We start from the raw sequence: 27,966 nt of genomic DNA, 5'->3' as shown, positions 1-27,966 counted from the left end.
GGTAGTTGTATCCATCAGAAAAGGCCTAGCTTGCACTCCTTTTATTGTGGGTTAGTGTGTGAAACAATACAGAGGCTAACATCAATAGGGAAATTATGTTGGATGGTATGAGATTAGACAAGGGCCTTTCAATCTCTTGGCTGGCTTAAGGAGGTAAAACTTGTGAAGCATTGAATTTATCAGATATGTCTGACACACCACTCGCAATATGAAAATCCAATAAGATGATGGTGAAGTCACGGTTCTTAGAACTCTGCCATTCCCAGAAACTAGAAAATGAAATAACTAAAGGGACGTAAATATCTTATGTTTTCTGTAACCAAGGCCTCCGTGCTGTGTCTTGCAATACCCCCTTCTAGTTGGGAGCAGTTTGTACTTTTTCACTTCAGGGCTGGCACTGTGGTTTGGCTTTTGAATTTTCCTGGAACGAGCACTCACACGGGGACACCACTGTTGGCTTGCCCCTATGATGGATATTCAGAGCAGTCAGTGACGCCTTTTGTTGTTCTGCACTTTTTATAAATTCTATTTTGAACTATTTATTAAACAGATTTTAAAACCTTTGAGGTTTAGGAGATACAGGGATGCACTGTCTTATCTTCAATTTTTAAGTATTCACAATGTTTGCTGTGGTGTCTGTGCTTTTCTAGAAGCAGCGGTGAGATCAAGGAGAACGATGGCGAGCTAAGAGCGGAACCCAATCTTGTTTTCATGGGTATAGGTAAATGGGCTGATATTGGTATTGGAATGCGCTATGGGAGGTGTCTTAAGATAAATGAGGGGGTCGTTACATTTTGTACTCAGTATTTTTATGTACTTTAGGTATGGTCTATTGATGTTTTATCAGTGATTGTATCTTTTATGGCTACTCATGTGCCGAATAAAGTATTGAATGATGATTTCTTTTTTTTTTTTTTTTATGTTGTGTTTCAACATTTAGGGAAATTAATAGATAATGGAATATATAATTTTTAAATAGTGATTAACAGTTGGTTTAATGTTTATGGTTCATTTTAAATATGTAGGCTTTTGGTTTAGGCTATTATGTCTCCTTAGTGGTCTCTCCTCTGCCTTTCCTGACTGGTCTCACACTCTTTTCTCCCACCCTCTGCCTTCACCTATGCTTCTTTCACTCTTTGTGCCACTTTTCTTTACCGCTTTATGCCTCGACTGGTCTCTTGCACTTTTTTCTCTCATTCTCGACCTTCACTTGTGTCTCTTTCTCTCTTTATGCCACTTTTCTTTAACTGCTTTGTGCATCTTTCTCATTCTTTTCTGCTTTGTGCCACTTTTCGATGTGTGCTTCTGCACCTCTCTGGTTCTCCCCGGCCTACAAAAAAAAAAAAAAACACCCTCCTGTGCTTTTCTTCCCAGCTCCTTACGTGCTTCACGGAATCTTTTTTTGTCTCCTGTTAGCCACGCCCACAGCCTCCATGCACTCTTCTCCCCTCCCAGGATCTACCTAACGGCGTCCGCACAGAGGGCGCGCCAGTCGCAAACCCTGTCTGTGACTTGATCGTGGCCAGCTCCCTGACCTCTGGTCCAACAAACTTCCACAGCTACACTGCAAATGACGTCTACATGATGAACCCTTGCCCACTATTTCCACTGCTTCTACTCCAAGCTTCATACTGTTGTAGGTCCTTTCACCTGCTCACACCTTCTAAAACACCCCCCATGCACACCCCCTGACAAGCCTTTACACACGCCTCAACCGCAAACACCCTCCCCCACCTCGTCTGCATGCTTCTCAACACACGCTCACTGAATAAACACACCACCGAGATCTGGGACCTCAGTGAAACACACACCTCAGACAACCTCTTCCCCTCGGACATCTGGCTTAACTCCATATTGTCACCAGTAATCACCACAATTATCCTGACAGACTACAATCTAGCACACCAAGACAGACCCTACAAGTCAGGAGGACATCTCACCATAATCCACAAAGACATGATTCACTGCTCCTCATTCGCAGACAAGAACACACCATTCACGGAACACATGCATTTCAACCTACAAATGGAAAATCCCCCCCTCCACCTGCACACCACTTTCTCTAATGTCATAGGAGACTTTGTGGTCCCCCACGCCATCAGCTCTAACATCAGACATGCCTACCTCAACCACCAAAAACCTGCAGTCTCTCATACATATTCCACTAATTCACAGAAGAGCCAGAGGTTGCGCTTTCTTCTATATCATCGCCAAGCCCTGGAATGATCTCCCCTAACGCATAATGACATCATCCTCACTACTCAACACCCGCAAGAAGAGGAAGACCTGGCTGTTCAACTAACCTTGCAGATCTCTTCCAGACATCTCACAACTACTCCTGTTCGACCTACACACTTGCTCAAGTGCTTGGATACCTTTGAGGGTGACAAATGCACTAAAAAAAACAGAGACTTAACATTTTAACACTTTTTATTATATATAGATAAAATACTGTGGGATTATGAAGTATTGATTGTGTATATTAACCTTTTAGTGTCCATCACATTTCCTACAATAGTTTAGATTGCATCAGGACTAGTAAATGTATCCCCTTTAGTGTCCATCATCTTCCCCAAATGTTTGAGGTATGATTGGGAATAGTAAATGTCCCCCTTTTAGTGATACATTTCTTTGTTAAAATCTATTTCTATTTAGAAGGATTAGATTATGGCATTTAAATACTATTGTTGATATTTAGAAAGATAATCAATTTATGGCGTATTTATTATTATGATTATTATTTTTTAACTATTAACATTTTTTACCATTTAGTTGTTTCATATACATAGTCTGAACATAATTACATTTTTAAAAAACGGTTATTTTTGTGTGTATTAAATAATTTTTTTAAGATTTTTTTTTTTTAACAACTTTTAAAAGATTTATTTTAACATTTAACAAATTCCCATTCACTTCTACGGGAAGATAGAGTTTTCTTTTGTTAGTTTCATATAGCAGCCATTTATTTTTACCACTACCTTCTATTTTGTAGTGTTTGTGCCTCATTTTTAGTCTATTTTCTGGGGTGATTTATGGAAGAGTAGAGGTTGCTAATACTGGTATTTTTTTTTTTTTTTAAAGACATTTATTTGTAGTAACTGTCGTGTTTTTCACTAGTGTGTTGGTTTAGGTTTTCATACAGTGTTTTTGTAATGTACTGATGTGAGGAATCCACAGATAGCTATTATAGCCACCAGAAAAATGTGTTACTGAAGGTAAGTAACTTGTTCTTCTCATGGATACAATTACCTGTGGATTCCTCACCTTATGAATAGAGTCCCAAAGCAGTACCGCACTCTGAGGTGGGAGCCTGATTGGTTACACCAAGAATTCCTGAAATATAGATTGTGCAAAATGGCCATACCTCCTAACCTCAGAGTTCAAACAATAATGCTTTGCGAAGGTGTGGAGGGACGCCCAAGTTGCTGCCTTGCAAATGTCTACCACTGGAACCCCTCTTGCCAGGGCCGAAGTAGCGGACTTAGCCCTGGTGGAATGGGCTCCGATACCCTCAGGGGGGCCTTTATTTGCCAACGAGTAGCAAATCTTGATACAAAGAATGACCCACCTGGAGATTATTCTTTTATGAACTGCTTTGCTCTTCCTCGTCCACTATACCCCACGATCAGCTGGTCCTCCAGGAGAAAGTCTTTCGTCCTTTCAATATAAAAACTAAGAACCCTTTTAGGGTCCAAACAGTGGAGCCTCTCTTCCTCCTTCGAGGGGTGAGGAGGAGGGTAGAAAGCTGGAAGGGTAATGGTCTGTTTTATGTACCAGAAACTTTAACGGGCAAGAGTGCATGGGCTCAAAAGTTGATCCCATTAAAAAAGGTTAAAACAAGATTTAGGTCCCACTGAGGTACACGAAAAGGAGTGGGAGGAAACCTATTAACTAAACCCTTCAGAAACCCAATCACAATAGGTGATTTAAACAATGAAGGCTGATCCGGGAGGCAAAGAAAGGCTGACAGAGCAGCTAAATAACCCTTAACTGTAGCCACTGCACAACCCTTCTTTGCTATATCTAAAGCAAATAATAAATATCGGAGAGGTGGGCCTTTAAAGGATCAATTTGTCTTTCTCCACACCAATCCACAAATTTTACCCACCTGCCAGCATAAACGGTCATAGTGGAGTGTCGCCTGGCAGATAAAATAACATCCACTACATCTGGTGGGAGAGAAAAGGAACTCCGGTTGCCCCGTTCAATCTCCAGGCATGAAGGTGCAGGCTCTGGAGGTGGGGGTGTAGAACCTGCCCATGCGACTGCGAGAGGAGGTCTGCCCTGAGAGGGAGACGAAGTGGAGGGCACAATCCGGGGCTATTAAAATAACCTGAGCCCGATCTTGGCGAATCTTCCTCAGAACCCAAGGAATCAAGGGTATGGGGGGAAATGCGTAAAGCAACTGGTTGCACCAAGAGATCTGAAACACATCCCCCAAAGCTTCTTGCGCCAGATACTGGAGGCTGCAGAATGACGGGCAGTGCGTGTTCTCCTGAGTGGCAAACAGATCTATCACTGGAGAATCCCACATCTGAAAGATGTGCAGGACCAGATCCGGATGGAGACGTCACTCGTGATCGGCCGAAAAATGTCAACTGAGAGTCCGCACACATCTTGAGCACTCCAGCCAGATGATTCGCTATCAAGCAAATCCAATGGTCCTGAAGCCAGGACCAGAGGCACAGAGCTTCTCTGCAGAGAAGATACAACCCTACTCCTCCCTGCTTGTTTATATACCACATTGCGGTAGTGTTGTCCGTCAGGACCTGAACTGACGGACAGCGAAGGGACGGGAGGAACTCGTTGAGAGCCAAACGTATCGCCCGCAATTCTAACAGATTTATATGAAAAGTCTGTTCCACTGGAGACCAACAACCCTTGATCTCCAGGTCCTCCAGATGAGCTCCCCACACTAGAGTAGAAGCATCCGTCATGAACATGACCACCGGAGGCGGCAGTGAAAACGGCCTTCCTTGAGAAAGGTTGCCGTCCACAGCCCACCATTGTAACTTCGCTGCAGCGTCTCTAGAGATAGTTATCGACTCCTCGAGATCCCCTTTGTGCTGAAACCACTGCCTGCGGAGGCACCACTGAAGAGTCCTCATGTGCCAACGTGCATGAGTGACCAACAGAATGCAAGAAGCAAACAGACCGAGCAGACGTTAAGACCTTGAGGACTGGAACAACCACTCCATTTTGAAACATTGGAATCAACCCCTGAGTGTCCTGAATCCGCTGAGGCGGAGCATAGGCCCGATTCAATGCAGTTTCCAGTACTGCCCCTATGAACAGGATGTGTTGAGAGGGCTCCAGGTGAGACTTGGGTACATTTATCAAAAAACCCAGACTGAACAACAACTGATTTGTCATCTGCAAGTGATGTAACACAAGCTCTAGAGACTTGGCTTTGATTAACCAATTGTCCAGGTAAGGGAAACCCGATACTCCCTTTCTTCTGAGACTTGCTGCTATCTCTGCCATCACCTTCGTGAAGACTCTAGGTGCTGAAGTAAGACCAAACGGAAGGAACTCAAACTGGTAGTGTTGCGACCCTACCACAAAGTGGAAATACTCCCTGTGCGACTTGAGTATAGGGATATGAAAGTAAGCATCCAGTAAGCCGACAGACTCCATCCAATCCTCTTTGTTCAACGCCAGATGTACCTGTGCCAGGTTCAGCATCTTGAAATTTTTCCTGTTTGAGGAACAAATTCAGAAATCTCAGGTCTAGAATTGGTCTCAAATGACCGTCCTTCTTGGGGATCAGGAAGTATCTTGAATAACAACCCCGACTCCTTTCCTGCTCTGGAACCAACTCCACTGCATCTTTTGACAATATGATCTGAACCTCCTGCTGCAACAACAGGAGATGGTCTTCTGTGCAAAACGAGGGACGGGGAGGGATTGGAGAAGGAAACTCCTGAAAAGGGAGAGCATATCCTTTTCTCACAATGTTTAGAACCCATGGGTCTGATGTAACTAACTCCCACTCGTGGAGAAAAAGACGTTATCTTCCCCCTACAGGAGAAGTGTGGTTGATAAAGGGGAGAAAACTAGGGCTGCTTCCCTTGCTGTTGTCCTCCAGAGGAAGAGGATGATGCAGGGTGCTGCTGGGTGGCCCCTCTTGTCCGAACCCTCCCTCGCCCTCTGAAGGATTGACATGGGAGGCTGGGAGGCTGCTGGACCGTGGACTGGGGCCTCCCATGATAGACAGCTCCACGCCCAAAACCTCTGAACCTCCAAAAGGACCTGAAAGGGGTAACAGAAGGGGCTTGCAGACCCAAAGACTGCGCCATAGCCAGACTATCTTTAAAGCGTTCTAGGGCAGAGTGCGCTTTATCACCAAACAGTTTCTCTCCATCAAAGGGCAAATCCAATAAAGTAGCCTGTACATCCGAAGAAAACCCAGAGGGCCTCAACCAAGCGTGCCTCCTGGTAGCAATAGATGTACCAATTGCCCTGGCCACCGAGTCCGTGGAATCCAGACCAGACTGGATTATTTGTTTTGCCGCAGCCTGAGCATCAGATAGGAGTTCACCAAATGGTCTCTGTACATCCTGCGGCAGGTCACGAACCATAGCCTCGCGGAGTCCATCAGGGCCTGGACGTATCTACCAAGAACACAGGTAGCATTCGCAGCCTTGAGAGACATGGTGCAAGAAGAGAAAGTCTTCTTTGCGGATTGCTCCAGCCTGTTGGATTCCCTGTCTGATGGAATCACAAGGAAGGGGCCTGGAAGAGACTGTGTAGAGCAAGAGGCCTGAACAAAAGGGAACGGACGTCATCACGCCAGCGAGGACATCTTATTGCCACTGTGTCGTCAAACGGAGTCACGTGGAGCCGTGAAACTGTGACCTCCTCGTCAACGTGGAGAGCTGGGAAGAAGATTTTCCGTTGGATGCTAACGCATGGGTGAATTCATAAGGTGAGGAATCCACAGGTAGTTGTATCCAGCAGAAATGTTATGTTACTTGTTTAATAAGTATAATGCATATGCGATTTTTGATTGCCCTGTTTTTAGCAAGTGGGTATTCTGTTTTACTTTGCAGGTTTTTCTTGAAGGACGTTAACTACAAACATTTGGATTTAACAGGAAATCTGTTGTGGCTTCTAATAAACCAATATTTTTTCTTTGATTTTCTTTTTTGTCGGGTTTCCGGGGGGCGTTCCTTTTTGTAAACATTTTTTCAGGATTCTGTATGGTCGTTGAATACTTTTGATTGCTTTGAAGGATCTCTACAGGAATGGTTTAATTTTTGCTTTTTTGGAGGGGCTTTTTGGCAAATATTTTTCCAGTTTTTGGTGGTTTATATTTTCTGACTTCATGGGGACAGAGGATGAGCTGCAGGTACAGAACAGCAAGTCATATTTAATTTATCTGTTTTGGATGGAAGATGTTATATTTAATTATTTAAGTGCTATATGATTGTTATTTAGCACTGTATATTTTCTGTGTTGAAATTATTTTTCCCAACGGAGTGAGTTTGTTGTTTGAGTTTCTGGTTGGGGAGGCTTAGGTTCTTTATATAAATATTATGTATTATTTTACCAGTCTTATTTAAAATTGGAGTTTTATTTGAGGTTTTAACTGATGCAGTAAAAGGAGTATGAAAGCATCTGTTCATAGCGTGCAGTGCTACAGGTTCACATGCTATGCACGCTCCTGACAGCTAGTGTTTGGCCTGGACTCTGCAAGTTGTCTTTCTCAAACACATTTTATGGTCAACATTGTGTGTCACATCTCTACCTCCTCAAGGCATTCCACATGTTCAACGGCTCCTTTGTTAGAATATAATGTATTTCCCCCATATGGAAGTGAGGATTCGGGACCAGATTACGAGGCTGGTGGTCCGAAGACCGCCAACCTCGCGGTGGCTGTAGGACCGCTGCAGCTTTGGCAGTCTGACTGCCACATTACGAGGTTGGCAGGCAGACCCGCCAACTTCCTGCCATCCCCACCAGGATTTCAGATCCCAACGGGATGACAGCGGTGCAGGTTGCCACCAGCCAGGGTGGCGCTGCACTGCTGATTACAACCTTGTTCTCTGCAGCCTTTTCATGGCGGTCCCCCTGCCAAGCACGCTCGAAATGCGCACTCTGTTGTGGACAGTACAGGGGGTCCCCATGCCCAGCACGCTCGAAATGCTGTGCAAACAATGTGTATTTCAAGGGTGCTGGTGCCCCCTGCGGGAAGCAGCAATGCCACTGGCTCTACTGGGACAATGCTGCCGCTCCTATCCAAAAGGGCTGACCGATCGACACCATGGTTTCCGCCGGTCAGCCTAGAGGGTTAGTCGTAATGGGGACGGCAGGGAGGTTGACTGCATGGCGGCGCCCACCCTGTCAGAAGTTCGGCAGACTGGTCTTTCCGTCCATTGAACTCTTAATCAGCCCCATAGTCTGTTGAGTTCTGTTTGTTGTTGAACATGCTTAAAGTTCAGTGTATTAGTGTCACCACCTATTACCTGCGAGGGAAGTAGGAGGGTGCATGTGAATTTGCAGCTCTACACTCTATGAATAGGAGCTCACAGGGTAAGAAGCATACTCCATTCGTAACACGTGATAGATGAGGATACACCTGCTATACATAAACTGTAAAGCAGTACCCCTCTCGCGATGGCCTAAGCATCAAATGGTGCACTCGCATGAAAAAATGTATGTAGAACTATTTGTCCCACTAAAACCTGTTGTCTGACTTGTACATCTACACAATGTTTAGTAAAAGTGTATGGGTTTGTCTATGTTGCCGCTTTGCAAATGTTTGTTAGCAGGAAGTTTCCCAAAAAATGTCACTGGTGTTTCCTTTTTCTGTGTCGAATTAGGTCTTGGCATTGTAGCTAGTGTTCTTTTTGCTTTAATGTAGCAAATTTGTATGCATTTTACTATCCATCTTGTGATTCCTGCTTTAAAGATTGGATTGTTTTCCCTTGGGTTAGAAACACTTACAAATAGTTCCTGAGTGTGTCTGTTGTTTCCACATAGTACATAAGGGCACATTTTTCTCCCAGTGTATTTATTGCCCTAGTAAGGGCACACTTTACTTCCAGTGTAAGTAATGCCCTTTCTGCAACGGTTTCTGGTTTTGGAAAGAAGACAGGCAAGTCTAGTGTTTGATTTAAGTGGAAAGGCGATAACAACCTTTGGCAGAAACTTTAGGTTTGTGCATAGGCAAACTTTGTCTTGAAATACTTGAAAGTAAGGTTTCTCAATTGTGAGTGCATGAAATTCACTGGCACTTCGCAGTGATGTAATTGACACAAGGAATGCCACTTTCCATGTTAAGAACTGTATTTTGCATTTGTGCATTGGCATTGCAGCACCTGCCCAAGGAGTGATACCCAATGATTATCCATTTCACCTAATGGTGGGTGAGGGCTAATGCTTTAGGTGACCGTTCTCGATGAACAGATTTTGAGGCATCTCACATTTTGGAATAGTGTACCTGGTTAGCTTGTACATTTACAGTTTGGGAGACTGTACACTGGGCTGAGTTAATTCTCCCTTTCTTTTTCATAATGGGATTGTTCCTTTAGCAGCTTCATAGCTGGGCACCGTGGGGCCAGTCTCAATGCCCCCACAGTCCCTGACAGTTTCCGGCCTCCAGCAGGAGCCAGCATTGATCTCGAACACAAGGAGCACCAAAAAAGGCTTCTCCCTGTGCAAGAGCATTTTGTCTGTTTACCTGCCTGCTTAAAAGAAGCCAGGAAAACAGATGAAGACCACACGCAGCGAACAGTGGCAGTTTTCCTACACGTGCCTGCTGGGAGCAGACTTACAGTTTGCTGTCGCTTGGTGGGAGCCGTTATATTTTTGAGTGAGAATTAGAACTATTTTATTATGTTAATTTTTAAAATATTTGTATAATTTTGCCTAATGTTTATTTTGAGGTTTTGTTTAAGGTAAAAACACTAGATATTTTTATATATATTAATGGTAATGTAATTATTTTGGATATATTATTGTAGTTGATGTTCTGTGGGGTGATATTTTTGACTATTCACATGGTTATTTAAAACAATATTGAATCTGCCCGGATGTGGTCCTTGATCAACTTATATGTTAATGTGGTCTCACATGAATCTACTATAACACCTGTACAGCCTTGAGAAAGCCCCAGGTCTATACACCACTAGGGGGGAGAAACACATGTCGGCATTTGCTCATTATCTATGTATGTTGAACTGGCTCTTTGTTATCCATGCAGCTTAAAATCAGCTCACTCGATTTACTGATTGGACTGGATGTATTGACTACAACTGAAACTGGAATATTGAAGACATGAACTAATCCACTGAAGCATGGGTTTAACCAATATTTTGCAACTTAACTTCATTTACAGAGGTCAACTCAAGAGGTCTACACCTCCTTGGTAACCCATAATCGCCAATAATAGGGCCTTTAGAAAGAGAGTCTGGACCCTTTTTTTAGAGCACATCCCTGTTCTGTGTCTGGGTCTTCCTCCTGCACTACGTTTATGTCCTCCAGGTTCGTCTTGTGGCTCAAGTCTTACGGCCTGAGTAAGTTTAGCGGTCAGGCGAAATGACCCCCAAACTCACGGGGATGAAACCCCCATCAACTTGACGGCTTCACCCCCTAGTCGTATTACGATGTTTCCACTGAGCTGACTGGCGGGATCATCTTATTTTAATGTGCCCACCGGTCAGCCCAGTCTCTTCCAGCAGACATAAGGGAGCCGAAGCCAATAAAGTAGCACAACAGCACCCTCGGAATGCACACTATCTGGTTAAAAAACCATGAAAAGGCTGGCGCAAGAGGGGACTCATGATCAGCACAGCAGTGCTGAACTCAGCACCACCGTGGCTCAGAGTCTGACCGCCGTCAGCCTGTCGGGAACAGAGGTCTGACTGCAAGGGTCGTAATGTGGCAGTTGACCGCCAGGAGTGCGGTGGTCTGACTGCCACCACAAGGCTGGCGGCATCAAGACCGCCAGCCTCATAATGAGACCTCAAGTTCCTTCAGTAGCAAACTGATTTTCTTTTGTGCTTGCATGGTGGCCTTGTGAGCCTGCCTCTGCTTCTCTCTGATTAGAAACGTTGTTTGGCTGGAACTAAGCACAAACTTTGTAGCCCTTGGTAAGCAGATGTTGCAGACCTGGTGGTTGTCTCACTGGCTGAATTTATGGAGGCACTTTGGGCAGAATCTGAAAGGCGTATTTTCTATCCACCTTGAGGATTCTGGCCTCTAATCAGTTCTTTTTCAAACCATGCTGTAGGAGTTTGGCTCTGTATATACTATTTCAAAGTAAGAAATAGCATGCACAGAGTCCAAGGGTTCCCCTTAGAGGTAAGATAGTGGCAAAAAGAGATAATTATTATGCTCTATTTTGTGGTAGTGTGGTCGAGCAGTAGGCTTATCAGGGGGTAGTGTTAAGCATTTGTTGTACACACACAGGCAATAAATGAGGAACACACACTCAAAGACTTACTCCAGGCCAATAGGTTTTTATATGGAAAAATATATTTTCTTAGTTTATTTTAAGAACCACAGGTTCAAGATTTACAAGTAATACTTCAAATGAAAGGTATTTCACTCAGGTATTCTAGGAACTTTAAATAATCACAATATCATGTACAGTTTTGGCAAAAATTGCAATAAGCGATTTTAAAAGTAGACAGTGCAAAAATCAACAGTTCCTGGGGGAGGTAAGTAAAGGTTAAGTTCACAGGTAAGTAAAACACTTACAAGTCTCAAAGTTGGGTCCAAGGTAGCCCACCGTTGGGGGGGTTCAAGGCAACCCCAAAGTTACCACACCAGCAGCTCAAGGCCAGTGAAGTACAGAGGTCAAAGAGGTACCCAAAAAACAAAGGCATCAATGGAGAATAGTGGTGTCCCGGTTCCAGTCTGCCAGCAGGTAAGTACCTGCGTCCTCGGGGGGCAGACCAGGGGGGTTTTGCAGGGCACCGGAGGGGGACACAAGCAGGCACAGAAAGTACACCCTCAGCAGCAAAGGGGCGGCCGGTTGCAGAGTGCAAACAGGCGCCGGGTTTTGTATAGGAAGTAATGGGGAGACCCAGGGGTCTCTTCAACGATGCAGGCAGATTCGTGGGGCTCCTCGGCGTAGCCACCACCTGGGATAGGCAGAGGGTCGCTCCTGCACTGGAGTTCGGTTCCTTCAGGTTCTGGGGGCTGCAGGTGCAGTGTTGGTTTCAGGCATCGGGTCCCTTGTTACAGGCAGTCGCGGTCAGGGGGAGCCTCTGGATTTCCTCTGCAGGCGTCGCTGTGGTGGCTCAGGGCGGTCGTCTCTGGCTACTCACAGGCTTGCAGTCGCCGGGGAGTCCTCCCTGTAGTGTTGGTTTTCCGCAGGTCGAGCCGGGGGCATCGTGTGCAGAGTGGAAAGTCTCACGCTTCCGGCGGGAAACGTATAGTCTTTAAAGTCATTTCTTTGTTGCAAGAAAGTTGCAGATTGTTGAACAGGGCCGCTGTTCACAGGGGTTTCTTGGCCCTTGGTTGCAGGGCAGTCCTCTGAGGCTTCAGAGGTCACTGGTCCCTGTTGGATGTGTCGCTATCGCAGCTTTCTTCGAAGTTGGGAGACAGGCCGGTAGGGCTGGGGCCAAAGCAGTTGTCATCTCCGTCTTCACTGCAAGGCTTCAGGTCAGCAGTCCTTCTTGTGAAGGTTGCAGGAATCTAGTTTCCTAGGTTCTGGGGTGCCCCTAAATACTGAATTTAGGGGGGTGTTTAGGTCTGGGAGGGCAGTAGCCAATGGCTACTGTCCTTGAAGGTAGCTACACCTTCTTTGTGCCTCCTCAGTACAGGCTTTGTTCCTGGCTACAGAGTGACAAAGGCAGTCTCCGCATGTGGCCAGCAACATGTCTGGTGTGTGGCAGGCTTGTAAAAACTAGTCAGTATACACTGGAAGTCGGGTATGTTTTCAGGGGGCATCTCTAAGATGCCCTCTGGGTGTATTTTACAATGAATTGCACACTGGCATCAGTGTGCATTTATTGTGCTGAGAAGTCTGATACCAAACTTCCCAGTTTTCAGTGTAGCCATTATGGAACTGTGGAGTTCGTGTTTGACAGACACCCAGACCATATACTCTTATGGCTACCCTGCACTTACAATGTCTAAGGTTTTGCTTAAACACTGTAGGGGCATAGTGCTCACGCACTTATGCCCTCACCTATGGTATAGTGCACCCTGCCTTAGGGCTGTAAGGCCTGCTAGAGGGGTGACTTACCTATGCCTCAGGCAGTGTGAGGTTGGCATGGCACTCTGAGGGGAGTGCCATGTCGACTTAGTCATTTTCTCCCCACCAGCACACACAAGCTGTGAGGCAGTGTGTCTGTGCTGAGTGAGGGGTCCCTAGGGTGGCATAAGACATGCTGCAGCCCTTAGAGACCTTCCCTGGCATCAGGGCACTTGGTACCAAGGGTACCAGTTACAAGTGACTTACCTGGGTGCCAGGGTTGTGCCAATTGTGGAGACAAAGGTACAGTTTAGGGAAAGAACACTGGTGCTGGGGCATGGTTAGCAGGGTCCCAGCACACTTTCAAGTCATAACTTAGCATCAGCAAAGGCAAAAAGTCAGGGGGTAACCATGCCAAGGAGGCATTTCCTTACACATGTACTCAGTCCCCCATGTGGTCTACCAATAATTTTCAGTGTTCTTCAGTTGTTTTTTGTTTCTCTCTACAGATTTTGCCTGTAGGACACTTTTTCTCAAGAATCACTTGATAATCAGTCAAAATCTCTGGCTTCTTTTTCAGCATCCGAGGAGCTTCAGCTGTTGCTTCCAGATCATACAGCGCAAAAAGAATCTGAAGATAATGACCACAACATAAGAATGAGACAGAGAGACAGGCTTCAAAACCTAGCTATTAGCGGCAATGAGGTTAGTAGGGGTGGCATTGCATTTAGGGAGTGCTGTGAGCATTCTATTTATGAATGTTATGTATCCTCCAGTTCAAAAATGCAACCTTCTGACTAACTCCATCTACAGCATTATGAAGGCCCTTACACATGAGAAAGGCATGTAGAGAAACTTCACTAATCTTAGTTTTCAGCACCCATCTTGATGATTAGATATTCTCAAGGTTTAGTTCTGTGGAGTTAGGAATGTCCAGAGGTGGCACTGGTAACTCACCCATGTACAGCAGGGACCCATAAGGTCCTCCACCAAAGCCTTGGTTATATTTATCCATCTTCTTATGTGAGGGATTCATTCCCAGCTTTGTATTTTACCATGAGGAAGTGGAAAGTGGAGAAGCAGACCTCGCAGGCCTTTAAACACACCATCAAGCGATTACCTGATATAAAGGAGTATCTTAAGTGATACTTGGCTAGGCAATAGTTTCAGGTATAGACATCAACCGTCAGCCTTTCCTTGCGCAGGTGCACATGAAGTTCGGCCATCCAGTGGAAGCATCTAGAGTCACACACAAATTAATTAATTACAATGTCAGTCCGAGAGATCTAGATTTCCTCTTCCAGCAGACTCATTCTTAAGCTCTGCCTTTCTTTGCATCTCTCAATCGCTGTGACAGAGCCAATTCAAGAAGTCTGCGAGTTTCCCACTGTGCATCAGAGTAATTATCAATTCTGATGGATGAAAGAGTACTCACACCTATGCTGGATACAAACTTAAAACATCAATACCAAACTTCTTAGATGTGGTGCTACATTAAATACCTTCAGCCATTCATCTCCTTTGGTGGTTAGCAGAGACTTGCCCTCAATTAACTTCAAGATGGCAGGACATATTATAAACAACCGCCAGACAATGGCATCACTCAGCTGTAGCACTGCTTAGGTCTTCAAGAGATTAAAGCTTCCCTGGATGATAGTAGAAAGACTTACGCCAACAATCACTTCTCACATGGGATTAACAGCAGGCCTGACAAAAGCCCCCCAGCCAATCATCTCCTCCCCACACCACACATCTACCTGAGCACTATCATCATCTTTATTCATTTCACCTTGAGTGGCGCCTCCACCTAGAGCAGGAAAGCATAGGCTTCTTTCAAAGTGTCTAAATCTAAGACCCATCCTTCCCGATCCTTTCAGCTACCAAGTTAACCAACAACAGCAAAAGCCACGTCACAGACCTCCGAGACAGCAAGGAGAGATGCCATCATCCTGGCCCACCAGTTCACTTCAGAGGTGCAGACAGTTTTTCGTGCTTCTTCCCTCAGCTATCACTCTTCACTTGTTACGAATGGCAGGCAACGGCAATGCCCAGCTGTAAGGAAATGCCTCCTTGGCATGGTTGCCCCCTGACTTTTTGCCTTTGCTGATGCTATGTTTACAATTGAAAGTGTGCGGAGGCCTGCTAACCAGGCCCCAGCACCAGTGTTCTTTCCCTAACCTGTACTTTTGTATCCACAATTGGCAGACCCTGGCATCCAGATAAGTCCCTTGTAACTGGTACTTCTAGTACCAAGGGCCCTGATGCCAAGGAAGGTCTCTAAGGGCTGCAGCATGTCTTATGCCACCCTGGAGACCCCTCACTCAGCACAGACACCCTGCTTGCCAGCTTGTGTGTGCTAGTGAGGACAAAACGAGTAAGTCGACATGGCACTCCCCTCAGGGTGCCATGCCAGCCTCTCACTGCCTATGCAGTATAGGTAAGACACCCCTCTAGCAGGCCTTACAGCCCTAAGGCAGGGTGCACTATACCATAGGTGAGGGTACCAGTGCATGAGCATGGTACCCCTGCAGTGTCTAAACAAAACCTTAGACATTGTAAGTGCAGGGTAGCCATAAGAGTATATGGTCTGGGAGTCTGTCAAACACAAACTCCACAGCCCCATAATGGCTACACTGAAAACTGGGAAGTTTGGTATCAAACTTCTCAGCACAATAAATGCACACTGATGCCAGTGTACATTTTATTGTAAAATACACCACAGAGGGCACCTTAGAGGTGCCCCCTGAAACTTAACCGACTATCTGTGTAGGCTGACTAGTTTTAGCAGCCTGCCACAAACCGAGACATGTTGCTGGCCCCATGGGGAGAGTGCCTTTGTCACTCTGAGGCCAGTAACAAAGCCTGCATTGGGTGGAGATGCTAACACCTCCCCCAGGCAGGAATTGTCACACCTGGCGGTGAGCCTCAAAGGCTCACCTCCTTTGTGCCAACCCAGCAGGACACTCCAGCTAGTGGAGTTGCCCGCCCCCTCCGGCCAGGCCCCACTTTTGGCGGCAAGGCCGGAGAAAATAATGAGAAAAACAAGGAGGAGTCACTGGCCAGTCAGGACAGCCCCTAAGGTGTCCTGAGCTGAAGTGACTCTAACTTTTAGAAATCCTCCATCTTGCAGATGGAGGATTCCCCCAATAGGGTTAGGATTGTGACCCCCTCCCCTTGGGAGGAGGCACAAAGAGGGTGTACCCACCCTCAGGGCTAGTAGCCATTGGCTACTAACCCCCCAGACCTAAACACGCCCTTAAATTTAGTATTTAAGGGCTACCCTGAACCCTAGAAAAGCAGATTCCTGCAACTACAAGAAGAAGGACTGCCCAGCTGAAAACCCCTGCAGCGGAAGACCAGAAGACGACAACTGCCTTGGCTCCAGAAACTCACCGGCCTGTCTCCTGCCTTCCAAAGATCCTGCTCCAGCGACGCCTTCCAAAGGGACCAGCGACCTCGACATCCTCTGAGGACTGCCCCTGCTTCGAAAAGACAAGAAACTCCCGAGGACAGCGGACCTGCTCCAAGAAAAGCTGCAACTTTGTTTCCAGCAGCTTTAAAGAACCCTGCAAGCTCCCCGCAAGAAGCGTGAGACTTGCAACACTGCACCCGGCGACCCCGACTCGGCTGGTGGAGATCCGACACCTCAGGAGGGACCCCAGGACTACTCTGATACTGTGAGTACCAAAACCTGTCCCCCCTGAGCCCCCACAGCACCGCCTGCAGAGGGAATCCCGAGGCTTCCCCTGACCGCGACTCTTTGAACCTAAAGTCCCGACGCCTGGGAGAGACCCTGCACCCGCAGCCCCCAGGACCTGAAGGACCGGACTTTCACTGGAGAAGTGACCCCCAGGAGTCCCTCTCCCTTGTCCAAGTGGAGGTTTCCCCGAGGAATCCCCCCCTTGCCTGCCTGCAGCGCTGAAGAGATCCCGAGATCTCTCATAGACTAACATTGCGAACCCGACGCTTGTTTCTACACTGCACCCGGCCGCCCCCGCGCCGCTGAGGGTGAAAATTCTGTGTGGGCTTGTGTCCCCCCCGGTGCCCTACAAAACCCCCCTGGTCTGCCCTCCGAAGACGCGGGTACTTACCTGCAAGCAGACCGGAACCGGGGCACCCCCTTCTCTCCATTTTAGCCTATGCGTTTTGGGCACCACTTTGAACTCTGCACCTGACCGGCCCTGAGCTGCTGGTGTGGTGACTTTGGGGTTGCTCTGAACCCCCAACGGTGGGCTACCTTGGACCAAGAACTAAGCCCTGTAAGTGTCTTACTTACCTGGTTAACCTAACAAATACTTACCTCCCCTAGGAACTGCGAAAATTGCACTAAGTGTCCACTTTTAAAACAGCTATTTGTGAATAACTTGAAAAGTATACATGCAATGTTGATGATTTGAAGTTCCTAAAGTACTTACCTGCAATACCTTTCGAATGAGATATTACATGTAGAATTTGAACCTGTGGTTCTTAAAATAAACTAAGAAAAGATATTTTTCTATACAAAAACCTATTGGCTGGATTTGTCTCTGAGTGTGTGTACCTCATTTATTGTCTATGTGTATGTACAACAAATGCTTAACACTACTCCTTGGATAAGCCTACTGCTCGACCACACTACCACAAAATAGAGCATTAGTATTATCTCTTTTTACCACTATTTTACCTCTAAGGGGAACCCTTGGACTCTGTGCATGCTATTCCTTACTTTGAAATAGCACATACAGAGCCAACTTCCTACATTGGTGGATCAGCGGTGGGGTACAAGACTTTGCATTTGCTGGACTACTCAGCCAATACCTGATCACACGACAAATTCCAAAATTGTCATTAGAAATTGATTTTTGCAATTTGAAAAGTTTTCTAAATTCTTAAAAGACCTGCTAGGGCCTTGTGTTAGATCCTGTTTAGCATTTCTTTTAGAGTTTAAAAAAAGTTTGTAAAAGTTTGAATTAGATTCTAGAACCAGTTGTAGATTCTTAAAAAGTATTCCAACTTTTAGAAGCAAAATGTCTAGCACAGATGTGACTGTGGTGGAACTCGACACCACACCTTACCTCCATCTTAAGGTGAGGGAGCTAAGGTCACTCTGTAAAATAAAGAAAATAACAATGGGCCCCAAACCTACCAAAATACAGCTCCAGGAGCTTTTGGCAGAGTTTGAAAAGGCCAACCCCTCTGAGGGTGGCAACTCAGAGGAAGAGGATAGTGACTTGGAGGAAAATTCCCCCCTACCAGTCCTATCTAGGGAGAACAGGGTCCCTCAAACCCTGACTCCAAAAATAATAGTCAGAGATGCTGGTTCCCTCACAGGAGAGACCAACACCTCTGAAATCACTGAGGATAGCCCCAGTGAAGAGGACATCCAGTTAGCCAGGATGGCCAAAAGATTGGCTTTGGAAAGACAGATCCTAGCCATAGAGAGGGAAAGACAAGAGATGGGCCTAGGACCCATCAATGGTGGCAGCAACATAAATAGGGTCAGAGATTCTCCTGACATGTTGAAAATCCCTAAAGGGATTGTAACTAAATATGAAGATGGTGATGACATCACCAAATGGTTCACAGCTTTTGAGAGGGCTTGTGTAACCAGAAAAGTGAACAGATCTCACTGGGGTGCTCTCCTTTGGGAAATGTTCACAGGAAAGTGTAGGGATAGACTCCTCACACTCTCTGGACCAGATGCAGAATCTTATGACCTCATGAAGGGTACCCTGATTGAGGGCTTTGGATTCTCCACTGAGGAGTACAGGATTAGGTTCAGGGGGGCTCAAAAATCCTCGAGCCAGACCTGGGTTGACTTTGTTGACTACTCAGTGAAAACACTAGATGGTTGGATTCAAGGCAGTGGTGTAAGTAATTATGATGGGCTGTACAATTTATTTGTGAAAGAACACCTATTGAGTAATTGTTTCAATGATAAACTGCATCAGCATCTGGTAGACCTAGGACCAATTTCTCCCCAAGAATTGGGAAAGAAGGCGGACCATTGGGTCAAGACAAGGGTGTCCAAGACTTCAACAGGGGGTGACCAAAAGAAAGGGGTCACAAAGACTCCCCAGGGGAAGGGTGATGAGACAACCAAAATTAAAAATAGTAAAGAGTCTTCTACAGGCCCCCAAAAACCTGCACAGGAGGGTGGGCCCAGAGCCTCTTCACAAAACAATGGGTACAAGGGTAAAAACTTTGATCCCAAAAAGGCCTGGTGTCATAGCTGTAAACAGCATGGACACCAAACTGGAGACAAGGCCTGTCCCAAGAAAGGTTCCACTCCAAACTCCCATCCAGGTAACACTGGTATGGCTAGTCTCCAAGTGGGATCAACAGTGTGCCCAGAGCAAATCAGGGTCCACACTGAAGCTACTCTAGTTTCTGAGGGTGGGGTGGATTTAGCCACACTAGCTGTCTGGCCGCCTAACATGCAAAAATACAGACAGCAACTCTTAATTAATGGGACTAGAATAGAGGGCCTGAGGGATACAGGTGCCAGTGTCACCATGGTGACAGAGAAACTGGTTTCCCCTGGCCAATACCTGACTGGAAAAACTTACACAGTCACCAACGCTGACAATCAGAGAAAAGTACATCCCATGGCAATGGTTACTTTAGAATGGGGAGGGGTCAATGGCCTGAAACAGGTGGTGGTCTCCTCAAATATCCCAGTGGACTGTCTGCTTGGAAATGACCTGGAGTCCTCAGCATGGGCTGAGGTAGAACTAAAAACCCATGCAGCAATGCTGGGTATCCCTGAACTGGTGTGTGTGAAAACAAGAGCACAGTGCAAGGCACAGGGTGAACAAGTAGAGCTGGAGTCTGGAAGAATGGCCCAGCCTACCAAGAGAACAGGAAAGTCAGTTGGGAAACCAACTGCAACACAGCAAAAGAAAGGGAACCTCTCTTCTCAGGAAGAAGTTCTGCCCTCTGAGGGAACTGAGCCTTTGGAGCTTGAACCTTATCAGGTTGAGCTCTTAGGCCCAGGGGGACCCTCAAGGGAGGAGCTGTGTAAGGTACAAGAAACCTGTCCCTCTCTTGAAGGCCTTAGGCAGCAAGCTGCTGAAGAGTCCAAAGGCAAGAAAAATGGAACGCATAGGGTCTATTGGGAAGATGGACTCCTGTACACTGAGGCCAGAGACCCCAAACCTGGTGCCACTAGGAGAGTGGTAGTGCCTCAGCTGTTCAGGAAGTTCATCCTAACATTGGCCCATGACATTCCCCTTGCTGGACATTTGGGACAAACCAAGACGTGGGAGAGGTTAGTCAACCACTTCTACTGGCCCAATATGTCCAACATGGTTAAGGAGTTTTGCCTCTCCTGCCCCACCTGTCAAGCCAGTGGTAAGACAGGTGGGCATCCAAAGGCCCCCCTCATTCCACTTCCAGTGGTGGGGGTGCCCTTTGAAAGAGTGGGTGTGGACATAGTTGGTCCACTAGAACCTCCCACAGCCTCAGGAAATATGTATATCCTGGTAGTAGTGGATCATGCTACCAGGTATCCTGAAGCTATTCCCCTTAGGTCGACTACTGCCCCTGCAGTAGCCAAGGCCCTCATTGGTATCTTTACCAGAGTGGGTTTCCCTAAGGAGGTGGTGTCTGACAGAGGTACCAACTTCATGTCAGCATACCTAAAGCACATGTGGAATGAGTGTGGGGTGACTTATAAATTCACTACACCATACCATCCACAAACTAATGGCTTAGTTGAGAGATTCAACAAGACATTAAAGGGCATGATCATGGGGCTCCCAGAAAAACTAAAAAGGAGATGGGATGTCCTCTTGCCATGTCTGCTTTTCGCTTACAGAGAGGTGCCACAGAAGGGAGTAGGATTCTCACCCTTTGAACTTCTGTTTGGTCATCCTGTAAGGGGACCACTTGCCCTTGTTAAAGAAGGCTGGGAGAGACCTCTCCATGAGCCTAAACAGGACATAGTGGACTATGTACTTGGCCTTCGCTCTAGAATGGCAGAGTACATGGAAAAGGCAACCAAAAACCTTGAGGCCAGCCAACAGCTCCAGAAGTTTTGGTATGACCAAAAGGCTGCACTGGTTGAGTTCCAACCAGGGCAGAAAGTCTGGGTTCTGGAGCCTGTGGCTCCCAGGGCACTCCAGGACAAATGGAGTGGCCCTTACCCAGTGCTAGAAAGGAAGAGTCAGGTCACCTACCTGGTGGACCTGGGCACAAGCAGGAGCCCCAAGAGGGTGATCCATGTGAACCGCCTTAAGCTCTTCCATGACAGGACTGATGTGAATCTGTTGATGGTAACAGATGAGGATCAGGAGGCAGAGAGTGAACCTCTCCCTGATCTTCTGTCATCAGACCCAAAAGATGGCACAGTAGATGGAGTGATCTACTCAGACACCCTCTCTGGCCAACAGCAAGCTGATTGTAGGAGAGTCCTACAACAGTTTCCTGAACTCTTCTCCTTAACCCCTGGTCAGACACACCTGTGTACCCATGATGTGGACACAGGAGACATCATGCCTGTCAAAAACAAAATCTTTAGACAGTCTGACCATGTTAAGGAAAGCATCAAGGTGGAAGTCCACAAGATGCTGGAATTGGGAGTAATTGAGCGCTCTGACAGCCCCTGGGCTAGCCCAGTGGTCTTAGTCCCCAAACCTCACACCAAAGATGGAAAGAAAGAGATGAGGTTTTGTGTGGACTACAGAGGGCTCAATTCTGTCACCAAGACAGATGCTCATCCAATTCCAAGAGCTGATGAGCTCATAGACAAATTAGGTGCTGCCAAATTCTTAAGTACCTTTGACTTGACAGCAGGGTACTGGCAAATAAAAATGGCACCTGGAGCAAAAGAGAAAACAGCATTCTCCACACCTGATGGGCATTATCAGTTTACTGTTATGCCCTTTGGTTTAAAGAATGCCCCTGCCACCTTCCAAAGGTTGGTGAATCAAGTCCTTGCTGGCTTGGAGTCCTTTAGCACAGCTTATCTTGATGATATTGCTGTCTTTAGCTCCACCTGGCAGGATCACCTGGTCCACCTGAAGAAGGTTTTGAAGGCTCTGCAATCTGCAGGCCTCTCTATCAAGGCATCCAAATGCCAGATAGGGCAGGGAACTGTGGTTTACTTGGGCCACCTTGTAGGTGGAGGCCAAGTTCAGCCACTCCAACCCAAGATCCAGACTATTCTGGACTGGGTAGCTCCAAAAACCCAGACTCAAGTCAGGGCATTCCTTGGCTTGACTGGGTATTACAGGAGGTTTGTGAAGGGATATGGATCCATTGTGACAGCCCTCACTGAACTCACCTCCAAGAAAATGCCCAAGAAAGTAAACTGGACTGTGGAATGCCAACAGGCCTTTGACACCCTGAAACAGGCAATGTGCTCAGCACCAGTTCTAAAAGCTCCAGATTATTCTAAGCAGTTCATTGTGCAGACTGATGCCTCTGAACATGGGATAGGGGCAGTTTTGTCCCAAACAAATGATGATGGCCTTGACCAGCCTGTTGCTTTCATTAGCAGGAGGTTACTCCCCAGGGAGCAGCGTTGGAGTGCCATTGAGAGGGAGGCCTTTGCTGTGGTTTGGTCCCTGAAGAAGCTGAGACCATACCTCTTTGGGACTCACTTCCTAGTTCAAACTGACCACAGACCTCTCAAATGGCTGATGCAAATGAAAGGTGAAAATCCTAAACTGTTGAGGTGGTCCATCTCCCTACAGGGAATGGACTTTATAGTGGAACACAGACCTGGGACTGCCCATGCCAATGCAGATGGCCTTTCCAGGTTCTTCCACTTAGAAAATGAAGACTCTCTTGGGAAAGGTTAGTCTCATCCTCTTTCGTTTGGGGGGGGTTGTGTAAGGAAATGCCTCCTTGGCATGGTTGCCCCCTGACTTTTTGCCTTTGCTGATGCTATGTTTACAATTGAAAGTGTGCTGAGGCCTGCTAACCAGGCCCCAGCACCAGTGTTCTTTCCCTAACCTGTACTTTTGTATCCACAATTGGCAGACCCTGGCATCCAGATAAGTCCCTTGTAACTGGTACTTCTAGTACCAAGGGCCCTGATGCCAAGGAAGGTCTCTAAGGGCTGCAGCATGTCTTATGCCACCCTGGAGACCCCTCACTCAGCACAGACACCCTGCTTGCCAGCTTGTGTGTGCTAGTGAGGACAAAACGAGTAAGTCGACATGGCACTCCCCTCAGGGTGCCATGCCAGCCTCTCACTGCCTATGCAGTATAGGTAAGACACCCCTCTAGCAGGCCTTACAGCCCTAAGGCAGGGTGCACTATACCATAGGTGAGGGTACCAGTGCATGAGCATGGTACCTCTGCAGTGTCTAAACAAAACCTTAGACATTGTAAGTGCAGGGTAGCCATAAGAGTATATGGTCTGGGAGTCTGTCAAACACAAACTCCACAGCCCCATAATGGCTACACTGAAAACTGGGAAGTTTGGTATCAAACTTCTCAGCACAATAAATGCACACTGATGCCAGTGTACATTTTATTGTAAAATACACCACAGAGGGCACCTTAGAGGTGCCCCCTGAAACTTAACCGACTATCTGTGTAGGCTGACTAGTTTTAGCAGCCTGCCACAAACCGAGACATGTTGCTGGCCCCATGGGGAGAGTGCCTTTGTCACTCTGAGGCCAGTAACAAAGCCTGCATTGGGTGGAGATGCTAACACCTCCCCCAGGCAGGAATTGTCACACCTGGCGGTGAGCCTCAAAGGCTCACCTCCTTTGTGCCAACCCAGCAGGACACTCCAGCTAGTGGAGTTGCCCGCCCCCTCCGGCCAGGCCCCACTTTTGGCGGCAAGGCCGGAGAAAATAATGAGAAAAACAAGGAGGAGTCACTGGCCAGTCAGGACAGCCCCTAAGGTGTCCTGAGCTGAAGTGACTCTAACTTTTAGAAATCCTCCATCTTGCAGATGGAGGATTCCCCCAATAGGGTTAGGATTGTGACCCCCTCCCCTTGGGAGGAGGCACAAAGAGGGTGTACCCACCCTCAGGGCTAGTAGCCATTGGCTACTAACCCCCCAGACCTAAACACGCCCTTAAATTTAGTATTTAAGGGCTACCCTGAACCCTAGAAAAGCAGATTCCTGCAACTACAAGAAGAAGGACTGCCCAGCTGAAAACCCCTGCAGCGGAAGACCAGAAGACGACAACTGCCTTGGCTCCAGAAACTCACCGGCCTGTCTCCTGCCTTCCAAAGATCCTGCTCCAGCGACGCCTTCCAAAGGGACCAGCGACCTCGACATCCTCTGAGGACTGCCCCTGCTTCGAAAAGACAAGAAACTCCCGAGGACAGCGGACCTGCTCCAAGAAAAGCTGCAACTTTGTTTCCAGCAGCTTTAAAGAACCCTGCAAGCTCCCCGCAAGAAGCGTGAGACTTGCAACACTGCACCCGGCGACCCCGACTCGGCTGGTGGAGATCCGACACCTCAGGAGGGACCCCAGGACTACTCTGATACTGTGAGTACCAAAACCTGTCCCCCCTGAGCCCCCACAGCGCCGCCTGCAGAGGGAATCCCGAGGCTTCCCCTGACCGCGACTCTTTGAACCTAAAGTCCCGACGCCTGGGAGAGACCCTGCACCCGCAGCCCCCAGGACCTGAAGGACCGGACTTTCACTGGAGAAGTGACCCCCAGGAGTCCCTCTCCCTTGTCCAAGTGGAGGTTTCCCCGAGGAATCCCCCCCTTGCCTGCCTGCAGCGCTGAAGAGATCCCGAGATCTCTCATAGACTAACATTGCGAACCCGACGCTTGTTTCTACACTGCACCCGGCCGCCCCCGCGCCGCTGAGGGTGAAAATTCTGTGTGGGCTTGTGTCCCCCCCGGTGCCCTACAAAACCCCCCTGGTCTGCCCTCCGAAGACGCGGGTACTTACCTGCAAGCAGACCGGAACCGGGGCACCCCCTTCTCTCCATTTTAGCCTATGCGTTTTGGGCACCACTTTGAACTCTGCACCTGACCGGCCCTGAGCTGCTGGTGTGGTGACTTTGGGGTTGCTCTGAACCCCCAACGGTGGGCTACCTTGGACCAAGAACTAAGCCCTGTAAGTGTCTTACTTACCTGGTTAACCTAACAAATACTTACCTCCCCTAGGAACTGCGAAAATTGCACTAAGTGTCCACTTTTAAAACAGCTATTTGTGAATAACTTGAAAAGTATACATGCAATTTTGATGATTTGAAGTTCCTAAAGTACTTACCTGCAATACCTTTCGAATGAGATATTACATGTAGAATTTGAACCTGTGGTTCTTAAAATAAACTAAGAAAAGATATTTTTCTATACAAAAACCTATTGGCTGGATTTGTCTCTGAGTGTGTGTACCTCATTTATTGTCTATGTGTATGTACAACAAATGCTTAACACTACTCCTTGGATAAGCCTACTGCTCGACCACACTACCACAAAATAGAGCATTAGTATTATCTCTTTTTACCACTATTTTACCTCTAAGGGGAACCCTTGGACTCTGTGCATGCTATTCCTTACTTTGAAATAGCACATACAGAGCCAACTTCCTACACCAGCATATACAATGCTGCTCCAATGATTGCCAGCACAGGCAGAACAGTGCCGAATTGATGGTGCCAGCGTGGTAGCACTAGGAGATTGTGTCCACTATGTTGTCCTGCAAACCACTCCTTCTGAATGCTGCAGTGTTAAACTGAGTTTTATTCTCCACTTTCAAAAAAAGTTCTTAAAACGTGGAAAGAGAAGAAATGCTCTTGTACAGTTAAAATGTTTAAATTAAAAAATGTTAGTTTCTCCAGTATCTAGTCTAATGACAAGGAATTATTCTCAACTTATGATCTGATGCAGGACTGCACTAATTTCAGCTGGAAATTTAGCTTAATATTGGTTCTATTAAAAGTTTCAACAAAGCAACCTTTGAGCACAAGCTCAACCATTTACTCTGAGGCACAATCTACATCTTAAACCATACCTTTTTTCTCTTCTTCAGGTTGAACCTCCGGTTCAGCTGGGCGGCTTTTGGGGGCAGTCTCCTTCTTGGAGTTTACAGCTCTGCGGATTGGCATGGTTCCTGGTCTCTAGAATCCACAAAAAATAATCAACAAGGGTAGAATGTAAACTTGTTGAGTTTACAGCAAAGAATGCAAATGCATGGAATGTCACTGTGAAATAAATATATCAGTCCTCTAATTTTGTTGAAAAGCAGCAGCACGTCTATACATTTGTATCATAGGGAAAAAAAAAATAACAAAAACACTTCAAAGCTTCATTACAATTATTGTGCTCCAGTGGAACCCTTGTAATGGCTCCACCAGGACAATTATCAGTTACCAAACCTCTAAAAGGGAGTGCTGGAGGGAAGGAATGTGGCTGATGAACCATGACTTTGACAGGGCCAGAGCATCACTGATTTACCCCGGGCTTCCATTCCACCAAACTGTAAACTAAATAGAAAGAAAACTGCTATCTGATTGGAAACGTAGAGGCTCACTTAAAAACCACATTTCATTTCATAACAAACAACCTTTCCCAAGGCACTGTCTTTCACTCTATTACACGGGCAGTTATCTGTTTGCAGTTACAAAGGAGGTAGTTGTTGGTCCTGTGCAGACACATTTTTTTTTCTGATCCCACTAACTGTAATTGTATCGACTGCTTTATAGGGGTTCGGGTCAAACTACTTACTTGTTGAACAAAAAAGGTTTAAATTATGCTACAGAGTGCGTGATACCCAAAAAGACAAGTTTCATGTGTGGTGGGCCTGCAAGACATATGTGACTTTCTGGAAAGAGGTTCTATCTCAAGTTAAAAACATTACAGGGTTGCAGATACCCACCAACCTTGATGTAGATATACCGGATCAGTTATAATGAAAACATACATATATTAGCATTTGTCCTCCGTCATCAATAACTTGTAGACCGATCTTCAGGGGTGTGCAATTTTATCAAATATCAGCTTGTCTAAGGGACATCAGAAATCAATTTATCCTCGAAGGAAATCCACTTGTCCCTCTTGGAGCCATGGGCTAAGGTGACAAATTAAAGCAGCATTCTAATGATATCAGCGCTGATAAAAGCATCTTTGTTTAAGTTAGGTCCCACAGAATGGCAGGGTCTGAATTCTATCAAGGTTCTGATTTTGCCACCTTTCGGCTAATCTACATAAAAGGGGTTAAGTGAGAAGCGGTAGCTCCAAGGATGTAATGTTTGGGCTGACTGTGTACACCCACAAACGCATATATTTTGGGATAGTGAACCCCACTCAAAAAAATAAACACAAGAAGGAAAAAAGAAAGGGAGAAAGAAAGAATGTAAGAAATAAAGGGAGAAACAAAAAGCAAAAAAAAGAAAGCAAGCTGGGAAGAAAGAAACCAAGAAAACAGGAAAGATGGAATGAAAAGATAGGAGCCAAAAGAGAAATAATGTAGGAAAGAAGGGATGAAATAAAATAAGAAAGCAAGAAGGATGGAATGAAAGAAAAAAGTAGGCAATAAATTAATGAAAAATGCATAAGAAGAATGAAAGAAAAGAGGAAGAAGATGGGACAGTGAACTAATGAAATAAACAAGGAAAGAAAGAAGGAACAAAAGAATGAATTAAAGAGTAAAGATGGAATGAAAGAATAGAAGGAAAGGATGAAAGAACAAATGAAAGAAAAGAAAAGAAGTAACATAAGAAGGAAAGGAAGGAATGTAAGAATGAAAGTCAAAAGGAAATATGAACAAAGGAATGAAAGCAAGAAACAAGGAAAGAAAAGCAAATAAGGAAGAAAGGAAAAAAGGAAAGAAGTGAATGACAAAAAAAGTTTCACAAAAGCTGCAAATTAAACACAATAAACAGTGTTTTTCTTCCTGGGCAAAGTTTAT

General features: G+C 46.3%; 1 protein-coding gene across 2 annotated transcripts in view; it reads right to left on the bottom strand.

The window, feature by feature from the left end:
• The window catches only part of HP1BP3 (heterochromatin protein 1 binding protein 3), a 707,156-nt gene that overhangs the window by 585,516 nt on the left and 93,674 nt on the right, over positions 1-27,966 (bottom strand). For both annotated transcript variants that reach the window (XM_069240026.1, XM_069240025.1), the window contains exon 2: positions 26,071-26,176. In XM_069240026.1, coding sequence (XP_069096127.1) covers positions 26,071-26,164 — 94 coding nt within the window. In that variant the 5' untranslated portion in view covers positions 26,165-26,176. The remainder of the gene's footprint in view (positions 1-26,070; positions 26,177-27,966) is intronic.

This window comes from Pleurodeles waltl, chromosome 6 (genome assembly GCF_031143425.1).
Source record: "Pleurodeles waltl isolate 20211129_DDA chromosome 6, aPleWal1.hap1.20221129, whole genome shotgun sequence".
Taxonomy (NCBI): Eukaryota; Metazoa; Chordata; class Amphibia; order Caudata; family Salamandridae; genus Pleurodeles; species Pleurodeles waltl.
Note: the sequence above shows the minus strand (reverse complement) of the source record. Positions and strands in the feature narration are given on the sequence as shown.